The sequence below is a fragment of the Typopeltis vanoorti genome, chromosome 11, assembly GCF_054136105.1.
Source record: "Typopeltis vanoorti isolate ZY-2024b chromosome 11, IOZ_Tvanoo_1.0, whole genome shotgun sequence".
Classification (NCBI taxonomy): domain Eukaryota; kingdom Metazoa; phylum Arthropoda; class Arachnida; order Uropygi; family Thelyphonidae; genus Typopeltis; species Typopeltis vanoorti.
The window spans coordinates 75,964,921-75,980,027 of record NC_143559.1 but is presented as its reverse complement, the minus strand read 5'-3'; the positions used below and the strand labels follow the sequence as shown (position 1 = coordinate 75,980,027).

General features: G+C 34.7%; 1 protein-coding gene and 1 pseudogene across 1 annotated transcript in view; both read right to left on the bottom strand.

Annotated features, from left to right (window-relative positions):
* Positions 1–14,888, bottom strand: part of RabX5 (RAS oncogene family member RabX5) — a 118,971-nt gene extending 104,083 nt beyond the window's left edge. The window contains exons 1-2 of the mRNA XM_090400092.1: positions 14,802–14,888; positions 8,586–8,673 (exon numbers count right to left, since the gene is read on the bottom strand). Of these exons, the coding sequence (XP_090256218.1) occupies positions 8,586–8,672 (87 nt within the window). The 5' untranslated portion in view covers position 8,673; positions 14,802–14,888. The remainder of the gene's footprint in view (positions 1–8,585; positions 8,674–14,801) is intronic.
* On the bottom strand, positions 2,966–3,134 carry LOC150101757 (U2 spliceosomal RNA; annotated as a pseudogene).
* Positions 14,889–15,107: the final 219 nt, after the last annotated feature.

The window sequence follows — 15,107 nt, the reverse complement described above, 5'->3', positions numbered from 1 at the left end:
TACTTAATTTTCCCGCTTTGGTTCGAATATTTTATGAATGGTGCAGTAAAAGAGATTCAGGCAAAATACAACTTTTCATTAACAAAAACAAACATTTAATTTTAAAATCATAAATTTTACACTTAACTTCAAATCAGTAATTAAGATATCACAACCACTTCAGCTTCTCCGATAAGTACAATCAAACTCTGACAAGATAAATCTGTTATCTCTATCACAGTCTTTTCATAGTTCCTTAAGTTCCAAATACAATAAAAATTGCAGTAATACCTCTTCATAAACAGACACTTTTAATTTTACGCTTCTTTTAATTCTCCGCGATAGTTACTGTTAACATCAGGGAACTCTAAGATGAAACTCACACACTTCTCTGAACAGAAATATTAAAGTTGGAATAATCTTACCGTTAATCTTCTTCCTTCATCAACATACACACAAACACTTTTTATAACTGTAAACACTTTTAACAATAAACAGCACTCATTAAAATAATTTTCTGGCATTAACTGAATTAATTTACAGGCACAATACATATAATCAGATGTTCTTGTATGAAGCACTACTGATTACTCTTGAATTAGGGCAATACACAATAATTCTTTAACTTGGGGTTTTATATGTACAGATGTTCATTCCTCCGGCATTCAAATAATTCTTTAGGCACTATAATTCTAAACACCGCTATCATTAAACACAACCCTGTTGCCTCTATTTATTCTCTAGTTACTTCTTACTATGCTTCACGTTTCAGTGTGTCCTTGAAAGGTCGGCCCTGAAAATAAATCTCAACTAAAATATCGCTAGTCATTCAGTAATCACTCAGCTATCTTCCGTTACTTTATTTGTTATTCAGAAACTTATTAGCTAACTGCTTCTCAACTTGTAGACTTTGTTTAGTTGCTTGAGTGACCTGCAGACTCGCTATTATCACACTGTGATTGCCGAATGCCCGATTCCAACCTAATGCCAATCCTTCTCTAATAAATCTCTAATGCTCTAATTTCCTAATTAATTAATAATTCCAGCGTTCGCTTATATATCTGTTTTTCCCCTTAAATTGCTCACGTCATTTCTTTCTAAAACGCTTTTCAATAAACCTCACGTGGTGTTCCAAAACGTGCTCGCTCACTTATGTTTCCATGACAACAAAACAAAATATAATAAAATTGAGCTATTGCATAACGTTAAACTTTCATAAACAGGAATAAATAAAGAATATTTATATTTCAATTAATGCACAGTTAATTTATCAGATACAAATTCCTATAATATTGACATAACAATAAATAAAATAACTTATTAATATTTAATACAGTCTTTTCATTATTCATACATATATCTTTGATTAAATAATTAAATATTAGACAAAATTAAGGTAGTTATATGAATATTAAATTTTAAAATAAGTAGTTTACATTAAATAATATTTACAAGTCTAGCCTATGTGATGGGAGATCATGTTGGATTCTGAAGCAAATAATAATTACTTCAATCTCTATATAATCAGAATCCAACAAAAACATCAACAGCATCCTGAATGAAGAACATAGAGCAATAAAACATTGTTTTATTACTCTATAGTTTTTACTTATTGCTATCAGTTTTTAGTGACAATGGCAAATTAAATATGGAAACAGACAACAGAATTAGCAAAGCTGGTAAAGTAAAAAGTCAACTGAATAAATTTATATGTTAGGAAAGAACTTGACATTGTTAGCATGTAGAATGTGTTAGCAGAGCTAATCTCAGGTAGTGTGGTAATTTGAACAGAATGGGAAAGGAAAGGTTAGCAAAACAAGTGTTCTTTGTCAGGATAGTAAGAAAAAGACCCAGAGGAAGACCAAGATCTAGGTGGATTGTTAGTTAAAAGTACCTTAGAAGAGAGAAATATAACATCCAATAATACTGGAGTCTTTAGTGGAAAATTGTTGATTGGAAGTTAGTAATGATGCAACATTTTCATGGAGTACTATTATAATATCCTGTTTACCCTCTGAGGGCACATGTCAGGAATTTGATGATGATGATTATTCCTATAACCTGATGATTATAACCAGGTGCCCATATATTTGCATATTATTAGTGCATTTCTTGAAAGTTTCATTGGCCTAACAGTTGTTTTGAAATGTTGGTTCTCATCAGTGATCAGACAGAAACTTAAGAGGACAAAAATTCTCATTCAATACCAAAGCAGTCCAATGTTGGAGAGTTGCATGTTTCATAAACAAATGGAGGTGGTGATCTTCTCTAATAATTATCCTTATCAGGAAAGAGCATAAAAGTCTTCATTTCAGCATTAAAATAAACAGATTAATCCACATTTCATATTCAAACATATATATAGAAACATGGACATTTTTTTAAGTAGCAAAAGCTAAGGCAACTCTGCTGCCAAGGATTGCATTCAGTTGTGAAATATCTATGAATATCTGTTAAGAATTATTTTACATCGTCGAAATGAAGACTTAGTCTCTTCTGTGATAAAAAGCAAAAATAAAATTTTGTTTTCCATAAATATAATAAAACTAACAAATATTAAAAGTACAGGTGACAAGCTTAAATTTGGCATTAGTAAGATATTAAAAAGAGGATATTATGTATCCGTCCATATTTTATAGTCAATTGCAAAAAAAATTACATCTTATGAAAACACAACTTTCTCAAACTAAGGTAAATTTTTGAAACATTTAATATTTTCCACATCTTGCTATAAAATACAAATGGATCTATAATATCCTCCACTATATAGCCTATTTATTCCAAATTAATTATCTTTGCTTTATGCAATATTTGATTATGCATCTACCCAGAGTTCACTTGTAATGAATTTAACACAAGATGCTATGGTCTGTTTTTAGCATAGGGTTGTTACTCTTTTTAGGTTTCTATATGGATAATGAACAGTCTCTAAATCAATGTGTTTTCAAATTTTTCTGACTGTGACTCACAAATACCAGGAAAAGTGATAGAAGTTGTAGAATATCCAGCAACAAGTGGCAAAGTTGGATGAAGATCCAAGAATTTCACCACTTTCCAAAAAAAAATTTACCTCGAGTCCTGATGGGGCCAATATTGGATATTAAGCTGATAAGAACAGACACTATAATTTGATTTTAGATGAAAGGCCAAGATATGAAAAGTGTAGTACCTGTTCATGTCCTTACTACATATAATAAAATAAAAGATAAAGTTAGTATCAAACAGAATTTTATTAACATGATCAAAAAAAAATTCTTAATAGAATTTTTTTTAATCATGTTAATAAAATTGGTGGATTTACTTTATATTCTGACGGATTACTGTTTTGTACAAAAAAGAGAAATTAGGAAATATTTTATTTAATGTGATGAACATACTTGCCATAAAACATAAGGATTTGGTTTTATTCACAGGAATATATAGATCGTTGCTCACTATACCTATTCTTTCAGAAGATTGGAATGAAAATGTCTGTCTTTGTATAGTGATAAACATTCCTTCCCCAAAAGACATACTGCAAATGCAAGAAAAACACGTCCCCATTATTATATCACTAAATACAATATGGATACAACTGGAGTCTACGTACTAAATCCAGTGATGTGTAAATTAGAGACAACTGGAATGAACCCTGCATAATGTAACGTCACCCCAAACTTTATATTGCATACAGGCAAAAATAAAGTTTTACTGTAGTGCAAAACACAATATCTAACTAAATACATTGTCCTAACAAACTATTTCATAATGAGTGCCATTATAAAATAGTTCAACTAATTGGGTGCCAAAACCAATCAATTTATGAAAAGCAAATATGTATATAACTTGAAATCATTTGAGACTTTCTTTATCATTAAGACAGTTCACCAATACTAACTATGAATAAAATTTAATCAAAAATGTGCTCACTCAACACAGAAGACATAATATACTGTCAAGTGAGTTCCTGCTTAAAGAGAAGCACAGAATATGAACACCATCTGGCACGAACATCTTAAAGCTACACAATCTGTTGGGATACACTGCTATTTTATTTTCTATTTGATTAAAAAAATGTTAGTTGTGACCTGTTAAATTAATTTCATGACCTACTAACAGGTTGCAACCTGCAATTTGAAAAACACTGCTTTAAATAGTGTAAACCACAGCAACTGCGATGCTGAAGGTCATGTTCTTATAACCTATGGTAAATTTTCAAAACTAAGTTCTTTCTACATATGGTTATAAAATATGGTTGGATCTATAATATTCTCTATTTCCTTACCATAAAACTGTCATTACATTTTATAGGGAACATTTATTTAAATATATATATATATATATATATATATATATATATAGTTTAAAATCATAACAAATATTGCACTAATTTCCATAAATAACAAAATAAAAATATTGATTAGCAGAACTTTTATTTTAAATTGTGAAATATATGGAATAATTATAAACAAAACAAATTAGTGATATATTATGTAGAAAAAGAATTTTTTTGGCTGTTTTGGGAGAGGGTCTGGTTTCTTCATAAATATTTCCTCTAAGTCTTTCAATGAATATGCTGGTAGATGGTGCCAAAAGAGATTTTCTGAGAAATTGTACTGAACAATGTAGTTTATTTATTAGTCTTGGAAATCTTTTTTTTTTTTTTTTTTTTTTTTTTTTTTTTTTTTTTTTTTTTTTTAACAACTGAATATGGCCAGCCAGTGCAATCATTTCAAACTGAGTAATGCAAATTTTGATTGTTTGTCACCTACATCCTATTTTATTTATTTATTTACTTTGTTAGATTATTCGTTAACATCAAATAATGTTTGTTGTTTTGGTGGATTTACTTTATATTCTGACTGATTACTGTTCTTTCATTCTGGTTTCATATTTCAGTTTCAATTTGTTTTACAAATACACCACTATGTTTGTGTTTATACATGGTTAATCATATATGTACTTCCTTTTTCCTGTATCACCTAGATATTTTGTTTCTGCATGTTTAACATTTTGCAAATTTTGAATTTTCACATAAATTGTAAAAAAACTTCCAAATATTGCCTTTTATTATTATTAATAGCCAAAACCTGTATTCTTTATCAATATTTTAAGAAAAATTTCAACACTTCATAATATAAACAACTTTTAAGACTGCATAATATAAACTAAAATAAAAACACCAAAGAAAGTCTATAGCAAACATAACAAGCCTTCATATGCAGTTGTGCAAGGATAAGGGAAGGCTTTTCCCAATTCCTTGCATTTGTCATGATGCATATAATAGAATTTTTCTGCTTTGGCTAGCTGAATACCAAATCTTTCTACTGATTCAGCTGAAGCCAAATATCTCAAAACCATGCTGAATACCAAAGCAAAACCAAATATTCAGTGCATCCTTACTGTATTGTACACAGCTAGTTTAGTGTTTTCACTAATTTCTCTTTTCTCTTTTATTCCAAATAAATTTATTCAGTTGACTCTCTGCAATACCAGCTTTGTTTTTTTTCTACCATCTTTATCAGTTTTTTCCCCCTGGTAACTATGCCTTTTCGAGATCTACAAAACTTAAATACAGATCCTTGTATTTAAGCAACATCTATGGGCAAAGTAAAGAGACATGTTTTGTACACTACAAATAGTTTTGTATATACAAAAAGCCAATCAATCCATACAGGAACTTATATGATTTTCTTTTTTAACTCATATAACATTGTTATACGCATTAAAAAGAAAATCAGTTTTATTAGTTCAACAATGAAGTAAATGCAAAAATACAATACCAAAAAGTGAAAAGCATAAAATTTAAAATAATTAATTGGAGAGTCTCCAGGTAATGAAGAAGGGGGCTGTTGATAATCTCTTCACTATTTTTGAATTGTGAGGTAAGATATAGTAGAACAACAGTTTGCTGGCTGACTTGTTTCCCTTTTTTTTGGGGGGGGGGCTAAACATAGGCTTATTTCTGTACTGTCAGGTAGATGCCAGACAAGTGTGTGTGTGTGTGCAGAATCAAGGATAGATGGTCAATCTAGACTACAAATTCTGAGCATAACTGGGGGGAAAGAGAGGAAGAGACCATATCTGAACTAGGACACCTGTTGACATCCAAGCTAATAAAGATTCTTCTGATATCTTCCTGGTAAAAAAATCAAAATGTGGTGTACAATTCTTGGTATAGTGGGAGATGATCTACCTTGCTCATTTATGCAAGTGACAGTCTTATCTGTGATTTTATAATGGTATACTTGACAAGTACAACTTTCCAAAAAAGCCAAATGCAAAAAAGTTTACCACTTGCTCAAATGGCAGTTAATCCTATTTCAAAACTGAATTTGCCTATGAAACAACCAGAAAATTCAAACACTGGTATTCCGGTAATCTGAACAATTTCCATTAGGTACAGAAATACATTCTGTGCAACTAAAATATTTTTGAAGTCGTAAACATTAAAATTTGAGGAATATGACTTTGCTATTAGGAAAGTTGGACTGGAGGCATGCTCAAAAAGAGGAGATTCTAAGTTGGACACAATGATATCAGAGCAAACATATACATACATGCTACCTTTAAGACAATAAGAATCAGAGTGTAAACTATGAAAAGTGAGGTGAATAAAGATTAAACAAGCTCAGAGTTTAGTCTGTTAGGGAAAAGTGGATGTAGTCTGGGAGACTGGAGATGGAAGTAAACATCACTGACCATATATATTTGTGATTTGTATTTGGAAGGTTGGCTTTTTTCCTCTTGCTGTCTATTCTTTTTACTTGTCTTTACATGGTTGCTGTTTAAGATGAAATTAGAAAGGAAACAGAATACATGACAACTGATTTTTGCAAGCTATACATGTTTTGAATTTCATCCAACTCTACAAATCATAGGCCATGGCAATTCCTCCCCATTTACATATACTGCTAACAAGACTGCATCCAGCCACACTTGGCAGAATTGTGGCAGCAAGGTTATTCATTGGCTGACTATGAAGCCTCCTAATGGTAATGCTCATTATCATCAAAAAGTTTCTACACAAACAGTAAATAGTAGTAGACTAAAGCGATAGTAATGCTTTATGTTTTAGCATTGGTCCTACTATCTAGCATCTAGAAAGTAAAGTGCAAAATAACTATTTTAAAACTTTAGTTGGGGGACGGGGAGATAAAATGATGCTCTCTCTCTCTCTGTGCAATGCTCAATGTAACCCTAGAAATCCCATCACTCGTACCATATGCTGGAAGGTAAAAGAACAGTAAAATGAGGAATTAGGACTTGGCTATGGAGTTCAAACATGATCTCTTACCCAGCTGTTTTTCAATGCTATCCAGATACTGTGGAACATAATATATCCCAATGCAAAAAAAAAGGATTTAAAAATGAACTGATCCCTTCTAGTTGAAAGGGCTGTATTATACATAATATTCAAACTTTTCCTTTGCAAAAGCAAATGTATCCAATAAATGTATTTGAGGTTTCTATATGCAGAAAAAAAAAAATCTTTTTTTCCAATACTTAGATGCTTGAAAATAAACAATACTTAAAAGCAGGTATAAAATTCCCTTTGCACCTTTCTAAGATGAAAGAAAAGTCAATATTAGATTAGGAAAGTCAGTCTCGATGGCCTCCATCTAAGAAAATTTCTTATAAACTACTAATATATATTACATACATGCAGTGCTATTTTTCTAGAAAAAAGGTACCGGTACTCGCCATGAAGATGTTATTACAGCAACTTCCACGCTTTTAACGTATCCTCCGATATACCCTCGTTGTTTCGCTTTGTTGGCATGCTTTGTGCGCTGCACTCTCCTTATGATCGTAAATCTTTTTTCTTAATGACTAACTGTTGTTTGCAAGATTCTCCAAAATGACTGATTTTACCATTTGACCACTCAGCTGAAATTTTCGTTCCCATGTGTTTATCAACGACAAGACTTCCAACATCACAACATGCTTTGCAGTCCAACATTTTATTCTTGACATACAACCACTCGTTTCTTTCACAGAAGTCATTTTTCTGCAAAAGTGTCCAACATTTGGGCCAATCGTTATCAGAAGCTGCTTCCTTTTGACCACGTGGATCTTCGTCTTGGTTTCATGATCCTCTTCAAGTGTATTTTCAGTGCTAGTTTTCTGTTTTACAGGATCACAAATAGATTCAACAATTTCTGCTTTTTCAGCCTTACTTTTTTTCTCATTGGCATAAAGTAACTACTTATTTTACTCATTTTAAACAATAATTGCACTGATTTAACTTAGAGTAATTCAAAACTCACGTGAACACCTGGCTGTTGCAGAGTGAATATAGAATTGATAAACCGATATTGGAAGCAACAGAAAGTGAACACAACTTCCTGTTTCTGGTTACGTACCAACCTATGAAACAGGAAACTAGGGTACCAACTTATGAGTAATCAAAACTGAAAATTCAATTTGTGAACACAATACCACCTACCGGAACATTTATAATACATTTTACTGTCAATAAATCGCAAATTTTTAAAAACTTAAGAAAAAAGGTGCTGGTACTGCATACCATTGCATACCGCTAGGAAAAAAAAAGCACTGCATATATGTGAATGTGGATTCCATTGATTTTTAAAAAAGCACAGAATTTAAAGTGCTATACTTACTTGAGGATAGCTAAATATTTTCCTATCCTCAGCAGCCTTCTCACTTAGCAATTTTCTACATGGTGATTCCCTCATTTTTATACTCATCCTGTAAAATAATAATAATACATATTAAGAATCTACTCAATACTTTATCTGCATTTGTTAAGTACTTGGTAAGACAGTTGAAAATTTCTATTTTGTTACATCAATCCTACATGAAGTGACTGAAAAATCATGAGTACAATAGCTAAAAAATATAAATAGTTTTACTCATTTTATACTCAGTGTATAAAATATCATTCAACCCCCCCTCCAATTTGTGAATGAAAGTATAACTTCACAAATTGGGAGGGAGGGGGAGAACAACAGGAAATATCAACAACATTAGTATTTGTGTAAGTGTCACAAAATTTGGAGTACTACATCTAGCTAAATTGTTCACATTATATGAGGAATACTAAATGTTAAACAGTAACAAGCAGGAAAAAAAGTTCTTTATAATGTTACTTGCTGTTTTCTCAATGTTTTGTTGAGAACCTTTTCTTTTTATTACTGCAACATCTCTGTAGCATGGTGGAAATCAGACTGAATGCAATGTTAGCACTCAGTTCATGATTATTACTTGCATACAGGGAATGCAAATCATCCAGCTTTTACTTCAAATTTACTTCCCACCTAGAAAACAGGAAATCTGACTATATTCTTCAGTCTTGGTGAAATACTTCACAAAGTCTATGTCAGATATATTCCATTCCACCTGTGGAATGGAACATATCTGAACCTGTGGAATATAATATATCTTATATTCCACAGGAATATAAGATGGAACATAATATATCTGACACAGAACATGTTCCACAGAACCTTGCATATCCACTTCATCAACATTCATGGCCTCAACTCCAACCTTAATAGCGTCCACTACTATCAAGTCCACCAAATCTCACCTACTCTTTTTAACAGAAACTCAAATCTCACCTTTCCCCAGCACTATTCATCTCAATCTTCCTAACAATACACTATTTAACTCTTTTTGACCCAAGGGTGGCATCTGTGCATATATCCGCTCTGACATACCCTGACAGAGAGCATCTAACCTAGAATCGCCCAATTTCGACCTTCTTTGGCTGAAGATATCCACCCACCACTCAGTCAAATTCATCTGCTGTTTCTATTGCTCTCTTAATACCACCAATCACTCTGAGCTCTTTCATTTCCTCTCCTTAAAAGTTGATTTTTCCAGTCCCACTCTCCTAACAGCTAAATCATCCTCCTGGGTGATTTCAACGTCCATAACACCAATTGGCTTTCCACTTCCAGTTATACAGATCCTGCAGGCAGAGATGCTGAAACATTTGCCATCACTAATGACCTTACACAAATGTTCAAAAACCAACCAGAATACCAGATAACCCAAACCACTCCCCAAATACCCTAGATCTCTTCCTTACCAATGACCCCTCCAAATATGCAGTGAATATAGTGAGTCTCCTGGGTAATTCTGACCACAACCTAGTGCTCATCTCCTCCCCTCATGCAACAACGTTTACACAGTCACTCCCACACAAGAGTAGTTTGGCATTATAACAGTGGCAAATGGGACAGTCTCTGAGACTACTATGCTTCATTCCCATGGTTGGACTATTGTTTCCATCTTCCAGTCCAAACATATCACCAAAGTAATCCTCACTGGCATGAAAACATACATTCCTCACACTACCCAGAACTGCCATCCCCTAACTAAACCCTGGTTCTCCAAAAGATGTGCCAAGGCTGTACAAATGAAAAATCAGGCATACCACAACTGGCTCAAATCAAGAACCCCATCCTCATTCAATGCCTATACTGAAGCCCGAAACAGATGCAAGAAAATTATCAATACTTCTAAAACAGAATTTGAATGGCAAAAAGCAGAAAGCTTGCAACCTGTCCAAATGGCAGCCATGCCTTTTGGTCTCTTGCCAAAGCAATTGGCCATAACTGTTGCTCTACATTATTCCCACCTCTATCATACCCAGATGGCTCAATTGCAACATCACCCATAGAAAAAGTTAACCTCCTGGCTTTACACTTTGCCTCCAATGCACACACATAACTGACAATGGCAAATGCCCTCCAGTCATTCCAACTGCCTAACATACAATGTCCCCTGTATCCTTTTGCCAAAAAGATATCATAAACCTGCTGTCTAAATTAGACATGAAAAAGTCTCCTCGCCCTGACAGCATTCCTCCAATTGTCCCGAAGGTCTGTGCACCAGAACTGACTTCTATCCTATGCCATTTGAACATGCACCAGAACTGACTCCTATCCTATGCCATCTGAACACACTCTCTTGCTCCACTGGTATATCCCAAAGCCTGGAAACCGGCCTATATTCAATCCATTCCTAAAAAAGGTGACAAATCGCTGCCATCTAACTACTGCCCTATCTCTCTCACTTCAGTCCTATCTAAAGTAATGGAGAAAACCATCATCTCTCAACTCCTAATCTACCTTGAAGGTACACAGCTATTAAGTGACCACCAGTACAGATCCCGTCGAAGCCGTTCAACAGGAGATCTACTCTCATACATCACCCATCGCAGCAGATAACTGCAGCAATTCTACTGGGCATGCTTTCCATATGAGTACAATAGCGATCAATGGAATTTTGGATCATTCTTCCTGTAGGCATGTAATGAGGTCCTGGACCGCTGAGGGGCAGATGTTCACTGACTTTGCCTGAAGCTCCAGATCATACCACAGATGTTCAACAGGATTGAGATCAGGGCTCTGTGGAGGCCAGTCAAGCATGGTGACATTCATGTCCACAAACCATGCAGTAGTCTTATGACACAGTGCATTGTCTCGCTGAAAGAGACAATGGTCAGTTTTGTAGAAATGTCACACAGTAAAAAGTATTGCATTGCCCAGAATGTTCAGATATCTCATGAGTTCAATGTTCATGGCACCACAGACAAGTTCAAGGCCAAACCATCACACTGCTACCTCCAAATTTCATAGCTGGGGTTAAGCACTGGTAAGAGACATTCATCAGGCATTTGCCACACCAACACCCATTCACATGCTCGGTAGGGTGCAGATTGGGCCATGTTTCTCCACAACACAGCTTTACCTACCATGTTTTCTACCATGGAAACATATATTGTGAGCCTCAGGGCTGAATGATTTTGTGCAGATTCATGTTCCAGTCGATACCCAGAACTCCACACTTAACATGCTGGCTGACGAATGACATTTTTACACATTATCCTTAGCATCCTACAATCATGTTTGGTGAGCGTGGTGGGTCATACACTGTGGACAGCACTTACAGTTGACTCCCTGTGCTTCCATCTCAATATGGTATCACTGATTGTTGACCTGGGATGGCCCAATTTGTCAACAATTTGCCGAACAGCCTGCAACATAGAATTCTATCAAAAGGCTTCTTTCAAACTCCGTTGGTTCCCTTCTCATAGCCATTTCACCTGGACATAGTTGCACTGTCTTAGAAGCATCATATTCTTCCAATTTATACTAGCTGCAAACATGTGACTCATTACATGGCACAATGCACCTTGCTGAGGAGAGTGTCTGTTGACTTCCTTCCAAGCAGTGTATGCTACTCCTGCACCAGTAATCTTATGATTTCTGATGTAGCAATATATATGCTGTATATATATATATATATATATATATATATGACTCTCACATATATATATATATATATATATATACATATATACAGGGTGTTCGGGATAAATTTGACATATTTATAATTAATTATATTTTTCCGTAAGTTACATGTATTAACACACACTTCTCTTCATTTAAAAGTTTGGACCCTTCTTCATTCATATACAAGATGTCAGAAAGGATGGATAGCTGGAACCCACCTGAATCATGGAAGAGAATAACTTGTATCATGATGATTCGTGCCCGCCATCAAAATAAGGATATTACGACTGCTGCCCAATGCTCCCTGAATACAGTAAAAACAATCAGGCATGAACTAGAGACTTGCAATGGTGACTACGAGGATGTAGCAAGAAGAAAGATCCCTAGCAGACGATCTGATTGCGTTCGTACAGCAGAATTCCTCGCAAATCTGCAGGAACAGGTGTTGAAGAACCCTAGCATTGGAATTCGGGCTTTGTTCGTGGAGTTGCTAACTGTAGTCAAGCCCTGGATAACAAGGGTAGCCAATGGTAGGCCGTATGTATGGCAGCAGGATTCGGCCCCTTGCCACACCTCTGGGAAAAGTCAAAAATGGTTGTCTGAAAATTTCTACGACTTCACCAGTCCAAATGTTTGGCCTCCAAACTCCCCAGACCTTAACCCCATGGATTATTTTGTATGGGGCGCAGTTGAAAAAGACACCAATCGCACTTCCAGTAATACAAAAGCCCAGTTAATGGATAAAATTAAAACAGTTTTTGCGGCCCTTCCCAGGGAGACTGTAGCATCAGCTTGTTCGAGGTTCCGAAGCAGAATTGAAGCTGTGATCGATGCTAATGGTGGTTATTTTGAGTAAATCTTGTTGATAGTATTGTAATTAACTCTGCCTGTAATGTTTTTTTGTCAATTCATTAAATTTAATAGATACAAAGAAGATTTTCTTTTTCCTTACGAAACTGTCAAATTTATCCCGAACACCCTGTATATATATATATATATATGTGAGAGTCTGGAGTGGTGGCTCACATGAACCACCACTCCAGAGATACTAACTGGTCCGTCCCAGAGAGCCACCTTTATATAACGGAACTATCTTATCTTCTTTCTGCTCCTTTGGAAACTTGCAAGAGCTGAGAGTTGCATTAAACAATTTGGTCAGAGTTACTGCCAGTTTACTTACATATTCTTGTAGCACATGAGCTGACATACCATCTAGCTTCCCTGCTGTATTCACATTAATATTTTTCAATATACTGAGTACTTCCAACTCATCTACCTCAATGCTCACATCAATCTGTCACCTCAGTAACTGCGAAGTCACCACCTGGATGAATACCCTTGCAAAGTAATCACTTAGTAACTGAACTATTTCTTCTCCTTTGGTCAACTTTCCTACCATCAGCACTCGGTAAAGTTATCTTTCCATAATGATTCTTTCTCTTACTTGCTACATAGTGAAAAAAAACTCTTTTGGATTTACTTTGGTCTGCTTAGCTAATCTCTCAAAATCTGATTTAGCCTTCCTTACCATACTAGTTACCTTTCTTGCATGTGCTTCATATTGCTCATGGGCATGCTGATTACCTTATTCTTTATATTCCTTCTACAATGCCTTTTTTTTTTTTTTTCCAGCTCCTGCTTTATGTTGCTGGTCATCTACTTAATCCCTACTTACTTTAACCTCCTGCCCCTGGATATTCCTTGCTCAAACGATCCTTGGCATAAAAAAAAAATAAAAAAATAAAAAAAAAATCCAGCCAGGATCATCAGCACAGTAATGTCTGGTTGGGAATGGGAGAATAGAAATTATTCGGTGACACCTCTAAGGACTCAATGTGGGAGGGCACACACTCCACTACACAACTCACCATGCATCCTATTTAATAATAGTATTTTTTTTTTTTGTCTGAATATTTCAAGGCCAAGTTGAAACCATATACGGGATGAAAAAAACCTGCTATGCGATCAGCTAAGTCACCATCAACTGAAAAAGCCTATGTAAAAATTCCTCTCGTCACGACGAGCATCGAACCCAGGTCTTTTCATGCAACTTATTCGTGACAGTAATTAGAATAAAGGTTCTTAACCCCTGAATAAATAAAAAAAAGCTCGAATATAAACGCTTTTTAAAAAAAAAATGCATGTTTATGTAGAAGGCGTTTATAAAGAAACAAGTGAGAACGACTATTTCGAAAATGACAAACACTTTCCAGAGTTATGCTTTCAATAAATGAATAGCAAGCCACGCCACGATATCATGAAAACAAAACGTTAAATCGAAATTCGATCAGATCATGCAACACTTGCGTGTGTGAAAACAAGCAGATTCACTAACGCGGCTAATTCCTGAAAAAAAATTGTCAATTCTAAATTACAATAACAGAAGCGTAACACAAACATCGGGCGAAAGCAGACGATTTTCAAACCAGTTTCCACTAAAGTAGTGCAGCTAATAATTATGTAAAACTTAAATAGAGAATACGTTCACATGTTCGAAATTCTTCTTTTTTTTCTTTCATGGGAAACTGCATAACGAAATAATTTTTGCTCTGAAATTATTCAAAAACTTACCCGTATATACTATGCAATGATTTGCATAGGATACTGATAATACACTTCTCCAGATAACAACTCAAACATTTTTACAGAGAAAAGTCGACTAAAAACTTGGAAAGCACTCGTGCTGTTTCAAATATTAGCGCCACCTTGCTTCATTCCTTTCACGATTGTGAAGCACGATAGCTAAAGCATCACACAAAAATCAATAACTGACAAATAAGCTGAAATATGCACAGCGCAGGTGCTAGTTGCAGTCATTAATAATCAAATAAAAATTCTCGCATGTTCCATTTTCTAAATGAAATCTGCCTTCAATGG